Source organism: Centruroides vittatus, unplaced genomic scaffold, assembly GCF_030686945.1.
Source record: "Centruroides vittatus isolate TY-2023 unplaced genomic scaffold, ASM3068694v2 contig_579, whole genome shotgun sequence".
Classification (NCBI taxonomy): domain Eukaryota; kingdom Metazoa; phylum Arthropoda; class Arachnida; order Scorpiones; family Buthidae; genus Centruroides; species Centruroides vittatus.
The window spans coordinates 225,992-245,487 of NW_027122347.1; the positions used below are offsets into that span (position 1 = coordinate 225,992).

Genomic DNA, 19,496 nt, shown 5'->3' on the forward strand with positions numbered 1-19,496 from the left:
TGTTCCCATATAGTTTCCTTTTTGTTTATTTATATTTCTAATAAATTATTAAGTTTCTTCATCCGATGAGCTCATTTTCTATTTGTTTATTCATCTCTACACTAAGCATTTTTATCAATTCATGATAATTGCGTTTACTTGATTGAGTAACCATTTAAGCACACATTTATCAAGATTATGTTCTTTTCTTACGCTCAGACAACAGACACACGCATTTCTAACAGCGTAAAAGACATAGTTTTGGACATTTTCTGAGCGAAAATAATCATCTTCGTCCCCATAAATACGTAATGACCTTTGCTAAATCTATCGAATGTCATGTGATGTTTCTCTTGTCCGCACACAAAATAAGGGAGGGGAAGAATGTGAAAAATGCATGTCAAATTTCATTTATAATCGAAAACTGAATAGGATAGATTCAATTTTTAACTGTTGTAACGTATAAACACCATCGAAAGTCGAAGGTAAAGATAGACAGGTGTTATCCGATCGTCTTCTATCATCCCGCGTCGCTATGGCAACCTGGTATGGTACGCATCACCTATTTGATTTTGCTTCAGGTAGGCTACTATTATCTGTCTCATTCATCCTTTTGAAATATGAGAATTTTCTGACCATAGCGAGGAAGAGAGGAAGAAGAAGAAGAAAAAAATAATAATAATAAATTCATGCGAAAATATAACACTTATTCTCTTTTCTTTAACCTAATTTGATGTGTTTTTACATTAAAATTGCATTTAAAGTTCGAACGTTTGCTCCTCTTTTTAGGCTATAAAATTAAGTATTCTGTGAATAGAATACTGAATATTAAATAGAAACAATTATATACCCGCAAAACATAAATACACGAATACACAGTCAAATACACGAATTATGCTTCAGATGCAAAAGTTTTTTCTCCTTTTAAGCTAGAAAATTGAATGTTTTACAGGGGAAAAAACACCGAATTAACAAGAAACAGATACGAAACAAACACAGGAACACAAAAACACGTGTAAAATACCTAATTTTTAAAAAAAATTACAAATCAAAGCACAATAAAGGTGTTTACACTAGTAAAATAGAGAGACGTAACTAGCGAGATTCTTTTTACGTTATAAAATTAAATATTCTGTGAACAGAACGCTGAATTAACTAGAAACAGAGAGGAACATTAAGAACAATTACAAGTATACCCACAAAACAGGTGTTAAATGCTTAAGATACGAAATTTTGCATCCTTTTAAGCTAAGAAAAACACCGAATTAAAGAAGAAATAAACACAGGAACACGCATAAAAATGGCCAAAATTTATTCAAAAAATGACAAATAAATAATAATTAAACATGCAGAAAATTCGATGACCTTAAACTTGGCATGACATTACAAAGTAATCAGTAAAAATTGACCCAGAAAACACAGCAACTAATTATAACAACAAGTCTCACTCATTCCAGCTTGCTATTTAAAGCAACTAACAACGATAAAGGCCATTTTTCTATATGAGAAATTAGCATGAAATTCTGTCGTTGCCCACTGCATTTTAAAACACTCGAAAGAAACAATAGAGAACAATACGTAATTCGAAACTATTCATCTATTGAATCAATTAGTGCACAATAATCATTGTCCACAGCTGTGTATGACAACAGCAAATCCTTGGTTCTATTCAATTACGAAAACTTTCCCTCCCCCCTCGCTCTCGCAGTATTCAAAGAACGGTTTGTCTTTTTCTAAGATTATTTATAGAAACACACGAGCTTTTAGATAGGGGAGGTCTTGAAAGATGCCAGATTTTACTGTCACTCATTTTCAAAAGATCTTGTCTCACTTACTCATCTTCCCTCGAGTGTCTAATATGTAAATAAGCATCTCGTAAAGCTTTTTTTACCATAATTGTACTGTTTTGCTATAAATTTACGCGTTCTCAACGATTAATTACGAAAAACCTGTCTACGACGGACACGACACCGGACGCTTTCCGTTTTAGACAGGTTTTTACCGTTGGAAATTCGTATCGGGTATGACACCTCATATCCACCCTTAAATTATACAGTAAAACCTGTGTATAATTTTCCGCTTTAGACAGGTTTTGCTGTACTTTTAAATTTATTTTTGACTCGGATGTTGTGTTGATAAGCCCGTATTTTCACTGTTTATTGTTAGTGTTGCCTGTACAAATTCAAATGCTACAGTGCGGAAAGTGAAACACACTGTAAGACAATAGAGAAAAAGGAAATTACAATAAACAAGAGCGAAAGTATACAGTAAACAACACAGCATTCGAGCCAACGATGACTTAATTACAGCATATTTTTAATCTTAACAGAAGAACAGTAGTGTTAAAAACACAAGTTTAAACAAACAATACACGTTTATCCGAAAGGGAAAGTTTTATATCCAATTATTAAGGCTGTATTCTGTTTTCAACACTACTCTGTTAATTAATTACGACATATTTCATTTTTGGCTCGGATGCTGTGTTGTTTATGATGTGTTTTCATCTCCTGTTTATTGTGTCATGCTGCAGACAACTGTGATAGAAAATAAAGGATAAGTTAAGGTATTCGAGACCGTAACTAGACAATGGAGAAAGAGGAAATTACACTAAACAAGAGCAAATGTATACAGTAAAGAATCATACGAGCCAAATTACATCATATTTTTTAACATCTTAACAGAAGAACAGATAGAGGAATTGGTTTTAAACAGAGAAATTTCGTAGCCCTATTACTGTATTGTTTCTCTAAATTTACGTGTTCTCTATTCTTGTGTTAACTAATTACAGCATATTTTAAATTCTATCTTTGGCTCGGATGCTGTGTTTGTTGCCCTGTTTATTCCTACTTCTTTCTTTTCTCTATTGTCTAGTTACAGTCTCGAAAACTTTCTCTGTCTTTTACTTGTATCCAACTGTTGTCTGTACAACTTTAAATGCTATAGACAACAGTGGAGATAGAAAGTAAAAAAAAAAATAAATGTACTTTCCCTTTATTGTGTTCTTTTGTATTTTCTATTATCTCTATCTTATTTGCTGTTTGTTAGATTCGCCTTATTTCTGGCTTCTTTTATTTTCTTGTATTTTACAAATGGTCTTCTTTGTTAATTTCTAAGATTTACTTCTTTATATGACATCACATGTCAAAGATGAAGAAAAAATATTACACAAAGAGAAAAGTGAATGCAATTTACTCGCACACAAATGCAGTTGTTAAGAGTTAAAAATAGTGTAAAAATATTAAAATTTACAGGTAAAAATTCTCGTTAACGTGCTGTTTCTATATTTAGATTTTATTTTTTATTTTTTTTATCATCTTTTGCAGTATATTTTATATAAACTGTCTTTTATAACTTCTTATACTACTCCTTGTTACAGAAAATACTCCTTTGTATTTTCTTTTAGTTTTAAGATCTTCTAAGTTGTCTACTACAGTCTCAAGTTGTAGTTTCTGACCTTTTTTATGTTGGTTGTTTAGTCTTTGTGTTGCTATAGCACGCGTTTATATGTTCATATTATTATACTTCACAAATATATACCTTATTTTATTATATTTTACATTCATCAATCTTATTTGCATGCTTCTTGTACTCTACATACCTCCACACCTGCATGCCCCACATCTATACACTCCAAATCTGTATGCCTCAGATCTATATACCCCACATTTGTATGCTCACATCTACTGTATATACCCCACACATGCATGCCCCACGTCTGCATGATTTACATAAATCATTATTTTTAATCTTTATCTTCGTTTTCTTATAACTTATTTTCCATCAAATCAAACACAAGTTACACTAGTCTATTTTTTTCTTTACAAGAATGCTTAAACTTTACCGGATTGTTTACTCCCATCAAAGGTACTTTATCTAGCTCGTTCTCTAATACCTTTTACTTTAATTTTTCTACTTGTTTTGTTGCGGATATTCTCAGGAACCAGCCACTCTATCCATAAATTCTCTTCGACTTACAACCTCGAAGACAGAGATAATCTTAAAACAATCCCTTCTCCGCTCTTATTAATGATACCTGTTGAGAAAATATTGAAGAAAGAAACCGAAAAATTCCTTCTAGTTTCCTAACAATCGATATTTTTGTAGGAAAATTGGTGGTGATGCTGTGTTGGAGGGGATTTTTTTTTCTCTTGCTGTTCTCTCTCTCCTCCCCGCTTTACTATTGGAAACAGATGGTTCCTTAAAGGAAAACCGAAACGTTATAGCATTGTTTTGTGACATTGTAAAATTACAGCTAGACAAAACATCAGAAAATAGCATAAATTACTTTTATATTCCCGATTTTATGTGAGTCATAAAATATTTTCAAAGAGAATGAGATACGAGTCGTCGTCTCTTTCCTTAAATTCGTTTATATAAGCGAAAAATGGACCAAAAAAAGAGAAAAATATTGCCCGTAAATCCCAATTGTAAAAGATTTTCTTATTTTATAAAAATTCTAAACACTTTGAAGTATTAATTAAAGCCAGCCAATTATTTTAAAACGTGTACAGTACGTGATTACATAAGCATCGCTACCTGTACAAGCAGCTTCTCCGCATAGCTTCCGATCTCTGCGGAGAAGCCGAACATCACCGACACTTAACACTTTCCGTCTCGACTATTTCTTCTAATTTATTTTAACTTCGAAAATATTCTTATTTTGTCATCTCTAACAACGAAAGAAATCTTTCTAGACATACTACCGAGGCTAATTGAATAAAATATTGAAGCTAAAGCCATTATACTTAGAGTAACCCCTTTCTTTAAAAAGCTCTTAAGGACTCCTTTAGATTTGAATTCATAGAATTCGCGAGGGGATGTAGAAAAAAAGATTGCTTTCCAGACTCCTGGGATCATTTTTAAGAGATGTGAATGTTGATATAAAAAAAAGGAAGAAAGAAAGAAGAAGAAGAAGAGACAGAAAGAATCGTCACATCTATGAAAAGGGATTGAAGTTATTTTTAGTTTTGAACTTTAAACATATCAGAATTGGAAATTATATTGGAGAAACGTTAAAACTTTACAGTATAAACAGTAAATATTATTATTTTCTTGATAAGAAGGCTTAAATTTAAATTTTAAGAATGCAGTTTCAGTCGGAAAAGTTATATAAATTTTAAGATGAAGAATCCAAAAGATAAGGAAGAGCAAGAAAAAGAAGAAGAGAAAAAAAGGAGCATTTTATTACGAAAAAATGAATTTAATAATTAACTGTAAGTAGCCATATGGCAATGTTTGTTTTATCAAAGTTTAGTTTTCAAAGTGAAGCTGAAAGTAAACAACTCAATTAATGGAGAAGTAATTAGCATTTGTCAACCGAGTATGAAAGAAAAAAACAAAAGATAATGGATGGATGTGTATATAAAAGATACGCGATTTTAAGATAAAACGACGTTTTAGTTGTTTAAAATTGTTTTAAAAAAAAACACAAAAAGAAACGTCGAAAATTTGTTGAATGTGGGGTTAAAGCTATATTTTTTGATCGAGGGAGAAAAATCTTGTTGTTGTGTAGCACGAAAAATTGATGAAAGTTCGGAGTAGCTGACAATGGAGAAAGTATTGGATGGATGGATGCAGTTGAACATATGGATGTACTGTGTCATCTCAACGTTGATTTCGATTGTAGCTCCGAAAAAAAAAGAAAAATCTGAGTAACAAAAGCATAAACATCCTTCATTCTGTTATTTATATTAAATTTTAGTGACTTTTTATAGGAATTTCCGTGACCGAAAGCAGTCATTTTATATATATACTTTTTAGAATATAAAGTGATATTTTGGGAGACAATTTCAGTATTTTTTGAAGTTTTTATTTTCTAGAGAATGTTTGAAGTATTTCTTGAAAATATTTGAACAATTTGTTTTTAAGGGTCAAAGTCATGCTTGCAGGATATTTTTTAAGACAGAAAATGATTATTTTAGAGGGATTTTAGAAGAATTACAAGAAAATTTCGAATGGGATGCTCTGGAGCGTGATAGCTGATGAGGAATTTTATGCAAATCTATTCTTAAAGTAAAATATTTTTCGGATAAATATACACTATTTTAGAGGATTTTAATGTTTTTTTATTGATTGTTATTATTATTTTAGAAATATTAAGTTTTTTTACACATTTTTAAAAGAAATCATCATTATCAAATATCATAGCTACGTATAAACACACTTGTGCCTATAGCAACATTTTATAGGCATTTAAGAAAATTCTACATCATAATAAAGCTAGAAGGAGGTATAAAAATGTAATAAAAGTTTATATAAAGTTGTAAACAAGATAATCAGCTACCGAAATTACTAGGATACATAAAAAGTTCGAAAGCATCTTAGAAAAACTTAGGAAAATAAGGATTAAAACTGAAGAAAAAAAATTTAAGAAACACGAAAATTTTGCTTAATGAGGAACGAAAAACTATTTTAATACTTTAAAATACATAAAAAAGTACAATTATTTAGTTAAAAATTGAGATTTTTATCACTAACTGCTGCAAGAATGTAAGCATCATCCTCCTTATCTTCATATGCAGCATTTCCTAAACAGCTCCAACATTTTATATACATACATTAACACAAAAAAATTAGTTTTATTACCTTAAAATACATAAAAATTTAGCAATAAATATAAGATTTTTGGCATAACAACTGAAAGATTCTAAAAATCTCCTTATCTTCACACATTCCAAACATTGCCAAATTATTATAAACACACATTACTACAGAAATTATAGGTTAAGAATGCATATAGATGATACTATTTACAGTTAAGGATGTTATTTATATAAAGACCAAACAGTGTTTGCGCTTCGGATCACATTTCAGTTGAATATCTCAACATAAATCAATATTTAAGTCGAAACAACGTGTACGAGTCGTGGTTGTTAGTGTATTTATATAGAAAGAATGAGGAAATTTTTATGAATTTAATGCTTTTCCTCATCTCGAGAAACATTTTAAACTGTCAACGAGTCAAACAGAATCAATTTTTTGAAGTTAAGAATAGTATTTAACGCGTTTGAACTAATCAATTCTGTTAGAATCTCTTGGTAATGTTTTGGAAAATGATCCTCGTTTTCCAAGACATTGGTTCATATAAATTTTCATTTAAAACTAATTTAACTCGAGAGTACTTTGGATTAAATATAATAGTTTCAAGATTAATTTATTGCTCCTGTTAGCATCATCCTTTTTCTCCTCTCTCTCTCTTTGCTCTTGGTTATCCTGATCATTGTCGATGATGAGGAGAATATGGTGGAAAGAATCGTCGTTACAAGTGAAAGAAGTAAATTGAATGTATAAATTCCGAATGTAGATGGAGTAAATGATGCTTTCGTTAAAGGATCCTAAGATGCTGATGCCGTAAAAGAGATGCTTTCGTTAAGGATGCTGTAGAAGAGATGCTTACGTAGAGATGATTGATGGAATATAGCTGAAATTTAGTGTAAGAGATTGATTTAATTTATGTTAAATGCTAGGATTTTATAATTAAAACCCCGTTATTAGATAAAATTTATTTGAGAAATGAATAGAAGAGATGGAAAAGAAATTGATTTTCAAGCTAGAAAATGATGTTAGATGATAAGATAAGCAAGAAGGATGAATGACGAAACGGTCAGACGGAAGTCGATGGAGAAATAGGAAGCATTTTTTAAAGAATATAAATCTTTCTAACCTTATAAAATGAAACATTTTATATGTAAGAGGTAGAGACGTTTCTGTGCTTATGGAGAAATACATCTACTAAAATAATGGCAGTTTATTAAAATATCATTTCTGTAGCCTATTCGTGTTTATGTTTCATTTATTTTTATTTCTATTGGAATACATACCCGTGTGTTTCGTTGTTTACAAAGACTGAGTACAGGAAAATTTACTCTCTTTTTCGTAAAAGAATATCCAAACAAGAAGAAATAAATCATCCTTATTGCAAAAAATATTCAGTAAAGAAGAGAATATTTAAACAGGGCAGCAAAATCATCCTTTTTTGCAAGAAAATATTCAAGAAAGACAATAAAATTATCGTTTTTTTGCAAAATTATATTCAAGAAAGATCAGAAACTTACAAAAAAAAAGTAAGAGAATATTCAGGAGAAGCAATGTAATCATCCTCTTTAACAATAGATTATCCACTCGAAGCAATAAAATCGCCTCTTTTACTAGAATACATTCAAACAAAGCAACAAAATAATTCTTCAACACATAAGAATATTCAAGTACATTCAACAGAAGCATAAACAGAAACAAGGCGTTGTGCAAGAGACATAGAAAAAGTAAAAGATTCGAAGGAACTAGAAGAAGATAAGGAAAGAAAATCGTTACGGACTGAAACAACTGATAATGATGTAGAAGATAAAATGACGATGATGATGAATTTTAGCATTAAAAATCGATGATAAAATAGTTTAAAAATAGGAAAATAAATGAGTATTAGTGAAGAAATCATCAACATTTTAGGAATTTATACAAGCGCAAAATATTCAGCATCTAATCGATAGGAACATACAGCACGATTGATTCGAAGAAGATTACCTTGCAACTGAAGGAGGTAGGAGAGAAAGATTGCTGACAGTTATTTAAGAAGATCGAAATGATTTATCCGGTCCAAGAGATTTCTTCCTATCCAATATCCTGAAATCATTTAGGCATCCCAAAGAAGCCAAAAGTTCTCCTCTCTTATACTCAAATTACTTCATTATCCTTCAATTTTTACTTAAATATCAAAGGATTCACAGTGTCTTATCGTCGTGAAGTATCATTTCGGGAATAAATGTTTAACCTGGAGTTGAGAAGATGAAAATTTATGCAAAATAAAACGTCTGTTGCTTGTACTAAAGTGTTCTTTACTAGAAAAAAATGGATGCTTCTTTCACTTTTATCGATGTTCTTTTATAGAATGAGAATAATCTGTTGCTGGGTAACTGAATATTCTATTGTCAAAAAAAGGACGATCTCTTGCTCTTCCTAGATATTCTCTTATAAAACACGACGGTTTCCTTGCTCTTCCTGGATATTCTCGTATAAAAGAATGATTTTTTTTGCCTTTCTTAAATATTCTTTTATTAAAAAAATAATGATTTTCTTGTCTTGCCTGCATATTCGATTGTAAAAAGATGTGTTTGTTGTCCATGCTTAAATATTATTTTTCTAAAAAGAAATGCTTCTATTATCTACTTGATTATTCTTTCCTAAAATAAGGATGTTTTATTGCTTTTACTTGAATATTATTTTGCAAAATAAATTATTTCTGCTGTCTATTCTTGATTATTATTGTAAAAAGAGATGCTTCTGTTGACTTGCTTCGATATTCTTTCCATAAAAAAATTTTTCTTGTCTCCTAAATACAGTCGAATATCCAATAAGAACCATTTCTAAACAGCGGCCATTTTTTCAGAAAATTTTTTTAACCAAAAATGCATACAAAATAACCTCCAAATAACGGCCGCCTCCTAAGGATGGACATTTATTTTTATAATGTTCCCGTCAGTAACCGTCGTTCAGAGGTTCGACTATTTTAATGTAAATAAGTAACATTGTTGCTGTCTTCCTTGAATATACTTTTGTGAATAAAACGCTAACTTTGTGACCTTGTCTAAATTTTTAATATATAAAAACAGAATATTCTATCGTCCTCTTTGAATATTCCCCTGTAAAATAGGATAATTTTCTTGCTCTGTTTGAACATTGTTTAAAGGCTGATTTAAAAAAGGCTGATTTCCTTATTCTTCCTTAAAGATTCCATTTAAAAAAGGCTGATTTCCTTATTCTTCCTTAAAGATTCCATTTAAAAAAGGCTGATTTCCTTATTCTTCCTTAAAGATTCCATTTAAAAAAGGCTGATTTCCTTATTCTTCCTTAAAGATTCCATTTAAAAAAGGCTGATTTCCTTATTCTTCCTTAAAGATTCCATTTAAAAAAGGCTGATTTCCTTATTCTTCCTTAAAGATTCCATTTAAAAAAGGCTGATTTCCTTACTCATTATTGAATATTCTGTTGAAAACAAGCCTATTTGTTACATTTCTCGAGCATTCTTTTATATAAAAGGGTCGATTCCTATAGTCCGTGCTTAAATGTTAAACCATTAAAAAAAATCTTTTCCCTTTATCCCATATTAAAATTATAATTAAAATTTTAGCATTTAAATTCTGTTCATCATCAAATTCCCTCACTTAACTTAACACTCAAATTACTTCATTAATTATCATAGCGAAGGTCGCAGAAGTTAGAGAGATTTTTCATTAGATAAATTTTAATGAAAGAACTCATTGGAAAAATGCTTAGAAATACGTCACGTGACGGGTGCTTTATAAGAGGGGGGGGAGAGAAAGGAAGAAAATAAAAGAAGCACCGGCAATGGCCCTTAAATGCTAAACACTCGAGTCGCAGATTAGAAATTCTAAAAATGCAAACGATTTATTTTATTACTTTACTACTTAAAATACGTAGAGGGTGACCAAAAGTCAAATTATAAATCTTAGCATTTCTAATTTGATTATTTCACTGGTATAAATATATACACAGTGATCCAAAAGTCCGAGAGATATATTTATTTTTATATAGATATAAACATTAAAATCGGGCTGGTTGTAATTAGTAACATATAGTTTAGTTAAGTGCGTTTTGGGCCATCCCTGTAATAGAATTCCAGCTGTTAGAAGCTTATGTTCTTGATAGCATCGGCCCATTTCCCTTCTTTTTATAAAAAAAACAACACTAAAAATTGAAAGTAATGTTGTAGAATATATCAGACAAGGTTGTAGATAATCTAGAGCAGTTAAGAAAGCTAAAAAAAATAAGTAAAGGGCGACAGAGAAAGAGAGAGAGGAAGGAAAAAAATATTCAGCAGCAGTCCAGTCAAATTGTCATTCGTCATTTTTATTTCTCTATAACAAAGACAAATGACCGTTTTACGAGGTTGAAAGATATTTTTTTTTTATCTTCTTCTTCTTATTCTTATTGAAAGAATCGAATTGCCTAAATTGCAATTCTGCTAAACGGCCCATTTACTTGAATTCTACATTCCCCCTCCCTCCTTCCTATTTCCTTATGCTACATATTAATATCCTTATGGAAGTAACTTCTTAATAACGGCTTTCGAGTCTGCATTTTTTTCCTACTTTAATTACATCTAAATGGTTTTTTTCTATTCTTTGTTCTTGCTGGCACACAACAAAGTCATTTAGATTAATAAAAATATCAAGTAAACACGACGTTATGTATATACTTCATTGTTTAATATTGTTTAAAAACTCTTGCTCGTAGAATAATCTGATGTGACATCACACCGCATTCTGTGTAACGAATTGTTTTGTGTAAATACAACGTCGTATCACGTCACAAACGTCACGCCGCGCGCGCGAGAAGACACACAACGCAAATATTTCGAACGTAAATTAAGCCGTTTGTAATTAGAAACGACTCTAAATTCAATTTATTTTTATATATTAATATTGTACATCCGTTTCCGGTATTAAATCTGAAGAATGTGTGATTTATAGGGCGATATTTCGCATTTAAATTGTTTTATACTTAAAAATTTATGTTCTGTGCGTTGATCCAGGAATATTCGTGCCAAAACTCTCAGAAACACGGCATATACATGAAAAAAATCACCCAAATACACAGGAAACACACACAGAGAAATTCAAAAATTGCGTACATACGCAGACACAGCCAGACTTGCAGCTATCAAATTGTGTTCAGGACACCTTAAAATATATGTTGCAATCGACATCGATTTTTCTCCCCACAAAAACAATACTTTCTCCGCATCACTCTATTGCATGATATTATAAAGAAAATAAAAAAGAAATTTTCAATTTCCTAAACTCAAACAACTTTGTATTGTTAACAACAATATACCCGATGCTGTATGTAAACACGCCTGTACATTAACTCACTCTCTCTGCATACGAAATTATACAAATCTATTACGTTTTACGCATATTGATAAATATCGGAATTACATATTAGTAGTAAACACTCTCTTGGAATCTGTATCGAGCAGAAGCTTGTAAACAACACAAAAGAATCAAAGGATCATCGTGAGACACGTCTATAATAGAAACGGTATGAGACAATACTGCCAAGAAATTACGGTGTTAATTACACTAAAAATAGAAATGCCAAAATATTTATATATACATTCTAAAGCCTGATGTACACACAAGCTACAGCTTAAAGTCTTACATTGCAAAACTACAGCTCGAGGCCTCACACCACGAGGGATTCACACTATGACGATACAGCTTACTGCAACACAGATTCTCATACTGCAGCTTAAAGATTACACTACGTTTCACATCCTCATAGTACGAGGCTACAGGTTATGGCACTATATTACGAGACCACACATAATGAGGCCACAGCACCCTTTTAAATTTATCATTATTTGATGAAGGAAATGGCCTCTTATACGTTAGGATAACCCGTTCATAATCTGCCCGGCCTTCTAGAATCTTAAATATTCGCTGTTGAGAAAGCGATTATCTGTAACAATTCAAAAAGTATGTACGAACAATTAATTGAAGGAGTAATGGAGCTATTTACTGGAGTTTAATCTAAGCTAGAAATTGTTACTGCAGTAGCATATTGTGGATTCGACATCGTAAAGAATTCGCGCTCTATCGCCATAAGAATAGCGTGTAAAGTTGGAAAAGCGTGACAGGAACTCAAATTCCGTTAACAGAATGCAATCCTAGATCCTACGTTGTTATCGGAGAAGCTTGAATGAATTTAATATATATATATAAAACGAAAACTATTTCCTGAATTCGAAATACAACGCTTTCGTATAAAATGTTTTCTTCGACGAGGAAATTCGACAATAGTTTCAAATTCATAATTTCAAAATTGAAATTAACCAATAGCTGTTTCGCGTAGATGCGACGTAACGAATGGCTTCTTAATCATTTGATAACGGTAGATTAGCGCCACTTAACGGTAAAAACATTTAAATTATCATAGAGCTCATATATCACAATTTTTTTTTTTTAATTTAAAACATTCGATAATTTTCAAAAATTCTTTTTGATATTAAACATTTTCCTCGACGTTTTGATAGAAAAGAAAAGGAAAAAAAGTGATTTTATTTCACATGCCATTACAAAAAGACGGCACCTAATTTGAACTCATGCCAAACCACGTGTCCTTCCATCATTTACAGAATGGAATTTGTACGGCAGCGGTTACCGATATTTTAAGGATCAACATATGTTCATTCAGTTCAAACAATGTTTTTTTTTTCTTTTTTAAATATTCTTTTCAATTCGTAACTTAACTAAAATTTATATACGAAACTAATTCGTAATATATTATCTATTTTAAAAAATAAATGCAGCTACTTTTAATACTTTTATATTAAAGCACTAAAATGTTTAATACAAACAATTTAGTTACGAAAAAAATATCAAATTTCCAAAGAATTAATCCCATAATTCCACTAGACGGAATTAAGCAGACGATTAAGAAATTAGTAATAAAAAAATTTGATTGCAGATTATTCCAATTTATTAATCATTTAATTTAATTAACATTAATTAAATTAAAAGTATTTATATGTAAATAAATTAAATTAATATTTTAATTATTATTATTATTTTTTTTTTAAATGTAAAATCATCAATCCCATAATTCCACACGAGCGAGAGTAAAAGCAGACGACAAAACGAGCGCCATATTGAAAATTTTTTTTCTAGTTTGCATTAATTAAGAATTATAATAATATTTTCGACGCTGGAACATTTCTGAAAGCGTATAACAAGTAAGAACAATAATGATTTAGCGAGAAATTAAGAAAAAAATCGATGCAAATTTAATAACAAGTGAAATTGCTTTTAATTTAGTGTTAAACAGAATAATGCCAAAAGTAAATGAATAAATGTTGTTAAATACGGGTTAAAACAACATCGATAAAATATTATATAAGGATTAGATTAAGCTTATAAACACTTTTATCCGGATTACATTGGATTGACATAAGCATAGGTGAGTTAAACCAATATCCAATTTATCACATTTCTCGCCATTTTCCAATACAATTTCTCCTCCCATTGAATATATACTTATAAACACGTCCAATTTGAAATATATTAACATAAACAAAGCTATATAGTTTCCACGATAAACAAAACAATGAATATAAACCATTTATTTGAATATTATAACGATCTACACACTCACATACAACGTATAAAACAAATTACAATGATTTTAAACATGTTAAAATGTCAAATTAAACTGAATATATTACATTAAAACGTTTTGTGAGTTAAAAATATTATAAATGAAGGAAATAAAGGTTTTAATAAGCTAGAGTTGTTATTCTAGAACTCATTATATCAGCCATTGTGTATAAACAGCTAAAGTATGTACTACTTTGCTTAGTTTTGGTTTATTGGCACAAGAGAGCAAACTATGCCAAGTAACTGGTAAATTTTGACATGAAATACACTTTCCTTATTAGCAGTAAATATAAAACCATGCATTTGATAGCATTAGTGTATTAATAACATTGAAATTCTTATAAAGGTATTGGAATGATACATATACAGAACGATTGATGGTTAGTGACAAGATCAGTTTTCTATTAATTGTAAATAAATCATTTTGTAAAATAATCAATATATGTATCATTAAAAATAGTTTAATAATCATCACAGTTCTTATAGGAATATAAATAGAAAATTAAGCTTAAACTGTCGTATACATAAAGCTCTATAAAGCTTAAAATGTAACGTAATGAAGTTTAAAATTCCGCTTTAATGTTGAAAATACAAAAGATATAATTCAATTAAAAGAGTTTCGTGTTAAAAAATAAACATAACATGCCGGAATCGTTACATCACTCACAAAATTTTAATTATTTATTGACTACAAAAGAAAAATGTAACACATCATTTCTAAACAATGCTTTCTTGAAACGTTTTTTTTTTCACATTTACATTAATTTAAATAAAGAATGAAGTTTAATTTTATTGAACTTTGTTAAACAAAACATTTTCTTTTTAAATTTATGAATAAATTGTAATTATATATATAGCGCATCTCTTCATTAAAAAATTTATGAATTTATAACAACGTTAAGTAGATATTACGCAATTTTCTGTCATGTTGCGAATAATGTTAATGGTTTTTTTCTTAATTGAAGACAGGAAAATAATTTTAATATTTAACTTTAAAGCTAAAAGATTTTTTTTTAACATTTAAGCATACATTTACATTATCTCTCTCTCTCTCTCATTATTTTTACATTATAATATAAGGAAAATAATTATCACCGTTTATTTCGAATATGTAAAAAATCATAACAAACACTTGATGAATATATAATATTAAAAAAATCGTTGTAAAATCTAAAAAAAAAATCTGAATAATATATAAATCCAAACACGATTGTGGTGAATCTAACCTAGAGATTAATGATTTTTACATTAAACAAAAGTATGCAGTAAACACTTGATGAATTTATAAATACCTCAAATGACATTCAGACGTTTAGAAAAAAAAGCATGTAAAGACGGTATTTGGGAATGTGACTTTTTTGAAATATTGTTTATTCATCTACAAGACTATCAATTGATGGATGAAGCTAATTACTAACAATTTCAGCTGACATTGTGGGAAATCGTTCAATGATGTCACCACTCTAAAGAAGTCTTTCACACGCAGACAAAATTTGAATAATAAATCGTACTAAGACATTTTAATTTTTAGTTTTAAAAACCCTTTAAAAAATTATATATATATATTGTATATATATAAAAGGTAATACTATGTTTTTAGGTTAATCATGTGCGCTATTCTTTTATCCTTTCAAATTGGATATAACTCGTATGACCCAAATTATATATCGAACTGGACTCGTTACGTATAAATGAAATAATAATAATATAAAATAATTTACATGAAATTTCTAATGCATTTTCTTTCCATTAATTTTCTAACGTGCTCATTAACACTTAACACCTTGCCTAATCGTTGGGCTGCTAATTCGATCTTTGAAGCACGATTTAAAAAAAAACAAAATAAACAAATAAATAAACAATTACACTTCTTATCGTTGTTAAGGAATTAAAAAGACAGCTTATAGTTTTCAACGATAAATAATACTTACGTCATCCCATTTGACGAATTTATTACCCGATAATAGCCTTTCTGTGACGTGTATGGGTTTGAGTTGTACGACGTGCACACCAGATTTAGCCCCAGCCATATTCCAACATGTGGGGAAGGAACGGACGACTAAACAACACACTTAAACGCAAGTCTGGATGTCGACCACCTCAACTATCCCTTCTCCTCTCGATGCAGCGCCCTCTGTAGTGCATTTAATTCCCTAACTTCTCTCCGTCTCCAGGAAAAATAGAACTAAAAGCATAAATATAAATATAAACGATCGATGAGGTTTATTAATTAGTCATTTTCCTTGCTTTAACCTAGTTCCAATTACGCCACTTTTCTTAACGCAGTCGACTTTACGTTACATATTTATTTATTTTTTCCTGTATGACGACATTTGATGTTTATTTAGTGTGACGTCAGTGATGTTGTGTTGTCGCTCTTTTTTTTTTATTATTATTTTCTGTCGGTTTTTTCTGCTTGTCGACATCTTTATTTCCGCCACGATGAAATCATTCCTCTCATTGGGATTTCAGGCGTTATCCATTCTCTTAAGTAACCTGATTGCGTCTAAACAACAATATATGTGTTTAATTACACTAAATCCATTTTATTATTGTTTCAGTTAAGAAATTTAAATATTTTTTTCTATTCTTTCCTCCAACCAGTGTTCGTGTTACATTCTTTTTACCTCCCCCCCGTTTTATTTTAAATTGAAGTAAAATGGCGGCTCTAGTTCTGTGACGACATTCAACTTTTGTAATTAATTAATAAACTGAATTTTCTATTGTGACGTCATCGTGCAGGCTATTCTATTGTCATTTTAATTTGTAGACACAAATATATAGCTTATTGTAATGCTTCTTTTTTACTTGGATTTTAACACTTGATAGGATTTTCGGTTTTGTTTTCCTGTTTCTAAATTCTTAAATTAGACACAGAAATAATTAAATAATAATTTTAATTTTCCTTAATATGTAAATTTATGATTATGAATTATTATTACACTTTAATATATTTAAATACGTGAATAAAGTAGAATAGTGTGTTTAATATCTCTTAGAATATTTAAAAAATAGATAATATTTAATTATTTTTAAAAATAGTCTATTTGTTTTATATTAAGAAGTTTAATTATTCACTCATTTTTTGAGAAAATATTTAAAAATTAATAAGGTCTATATTAATTTTATTTAAAACATTTATTATTTATTATTAATAAATATATGAAAATCAATTTACGATATCTTTATCAAGAGATGGCGCCAAGATATTTATATTTATTTATTTTTTATTATTATTATTTTTTTAAATTGAAATTAACTTGTAAGACAATATCTTAAAATCGATTATTTTATTTCCCTATTTTTTTTTTTTTTAATTTAGAAAGTTTTGATTAATATTTAATTAATTAAATCAATTAATGACATTTAACGAGTGGCGTCATCTGGTGATCGTATATACACGTTTTAATGTTTTATTTTCAATAGTTTTTCATAAATAATCAATTATTATAAACAAAAGTTAAATAATTGATATTAAGTATTTTAAATAACGGACAAAGCTTTTAATGCGATTTAATTATTCATTTTTAGCGTATTTATTGTAAATTTAGCCAATTTATATTCTTATTGTATTATTAAGAGGCATATGTTACATATTGTTATACTTAATAGATTTATTTAGGTTAATCAATAAGCTTCTATTGCATAATAACATTGATCCATGCGCTATATTGGGCAGCTCAATACCTGTGTTCGATATTTCTAGAGACTAAATAACACGTGTTCTTCTAAATTATATTTTGTATACGAAAATTAAAAGCACGATCCGTCTTTTGCTCATAAAATCTGTACGAAATCAAATTTTAATGCTTGGCACGTGCAACAGATGGCAGCAGCAGTCTAAATTGTTTTATTATTGTCGCGTCACAGTAAATACGTTTTTTTTTTTTAATAGCGCAATTTAATTTACGTAATCACGTGATTATACAATTTCGTTATAAGAGTATTCTTAAAAATAATAATAATAATCTTTGAGCTTACAATACCTTATATTTATAATATAATAAAGTTTATTTTAATTATCATTAATTACTAAAATTTATCGAGAGAATAACAACTTAAATAATTTCTAACAAAACTAATTTTTTAATTCACGTTTTTACCGCATAGCGTCACTCCAGTTCGAGGAAGCCAATATGGCGCTGCCCGTAGTAAGCAAGGTGAAATTGTTTTGTAATTTAAATAAAATTGGAAGGCGTTTCCTTTCCACTTCCAATGCTTTACGATTAAAAGAGAGTAAGTAGATGCTAAATTTCACTCCAATTACTCGCTAGATCAGTCGATTTTAGCTGGTTAAGCTAGTTTAATTTACATGCTTAAGTGTGTTCAGGCTACGTACCAAAGCGTTAGTTAACAATTCGCAATGTTTTTAAATATTACAGTTGTACACACAGAACAGGAAAACATGACAGTAATCGAAGCAGTAAAAGTAAAATCGCCGAGAGAAGGTAAAGTTTTGAAGGCCATGACCGATTCCAAAGCGTGCCCATTATGTAAATTAGGATTAAAAAATATCAAGCATACAGTAAGTAATGAAATATTTACGTTGCTAACGTTACTCGGATGATCGGAATCGTATAAAAATATTCTTTAAATTACGCAAGGATGTGTTGATCTTGAGCCAATTCATTGCGTCGGACGGATCCGTACTTCCATCTAAAGTGACAGGATTATGCGGGCGACAGCATCGAAAAATTTGCATTCTAGTCAACCAGGCGCAGAAAGCAGGTTGGTAACGTTTCAGAATTAGGTAATTTCCAGGAATAGCTAATTAAATAAATGCGATTTTATTTGCAGGTCTCATGCCGACACCCGTTGTAGAATCGAAAGAACCGTGGGAATTAAATAACACTTACTTCAAAACCGCTCTTTAATTAATATTTTTAGACCTTTATTATTGTAATTTGCTGTTTGTACTATACATTAAATTATTTACCTAATTTTATTTTATTTTTCGAGTTTGTTGATTTTTGGGACGTTTTATACTACTACCGTGTGTACAGTTTCTTTTGATTATTAACAATTTGGGAAGTAGTTTTCGGTAAGGTCAAAGCTGATGTCATAATTGTTTTGACAGATCCAGTCTGCATAAATAACCTAACCCAGGATTTTGAACAGGGTCGGTATTGACCCTTTAGGGATCGATACAACTTTGCAAATACTTTATTTAAAAATATTAAAATTATGTTGAGGCTATAGAATATATACTAATATAATATTGAAGAGGGTCAAAGGTTGGGAACCCCTGGATTAACCCAATGTTATTTGGAATGGCAGTTTTCAGTTTCAAGAAAACACTACATGACAGCATGTAATGTTTCAAAAGAACATATTGTTATACCATTA

At 29.7% G+C, this 19,496-nt stretch overlaps 2 protein-coding genes across 3 annotated transcripts in view; one reads left to right on the forward strand and one right to left on the reverse strand.

Moving 5' to 3' along the window:
- The window catches only part of LOC136979126 (1-phosphatidylinositol 4,5-bisphosphate phosphodiesterase classes I and II-like), a 109,027-nt gene extending 92,366 nt beyond the window's left edge, over nucleotides 1-16,661 (reverse strand). Inside the window, exon 1 of one of the 2 annotated variants that reach the window (XM_067275052.1) lies at nucleotides 16,082-16,661. In XM_067275052.1, coding sequence (XP_067131153.1) covers nucleotides 16,082-16,180 — 99 coding nt within the window. In that variant the 5' untranslated portion in view covers nucleotides 16,181-16,661. The remainder of the gene's footprint in view (nucleotides 1-16,081) is intronic. The other variant, XM_067275053.1, reaches the window with a different exon arrangement.
- LOC136979132 (large ribosomal subunit protein mL66-like) lies at nucleotides 13,605-19,100 on the forward strand. Its single transcript, XM_067275059.1, has 6 exons — nucleotides 13,605-13,729; nucleotides 13,812-13,953; nucleotides 18,272-18,386; nucleotides 18,533-18,675; nucleotides 18,755-18,878; nucleotides 18,948-19,100. Exons 3-6 carry the CDS (start codon nucleotides 18,287-18,289, stop codon nucleotides 19,022-19,024), a joined length of 444 nt encoding a protein of 147 aa, XP_067131160.1. The 5' UTR covers nucleotides 13,605-13,729; nucleotides 13,812-13,953; nucleotides 18,272-18,286; the 3' UTR covers nucleotides 19,025-19,100.
- Nucleotides 19,101-19,496: the final 396 nt, after the last annotated feature.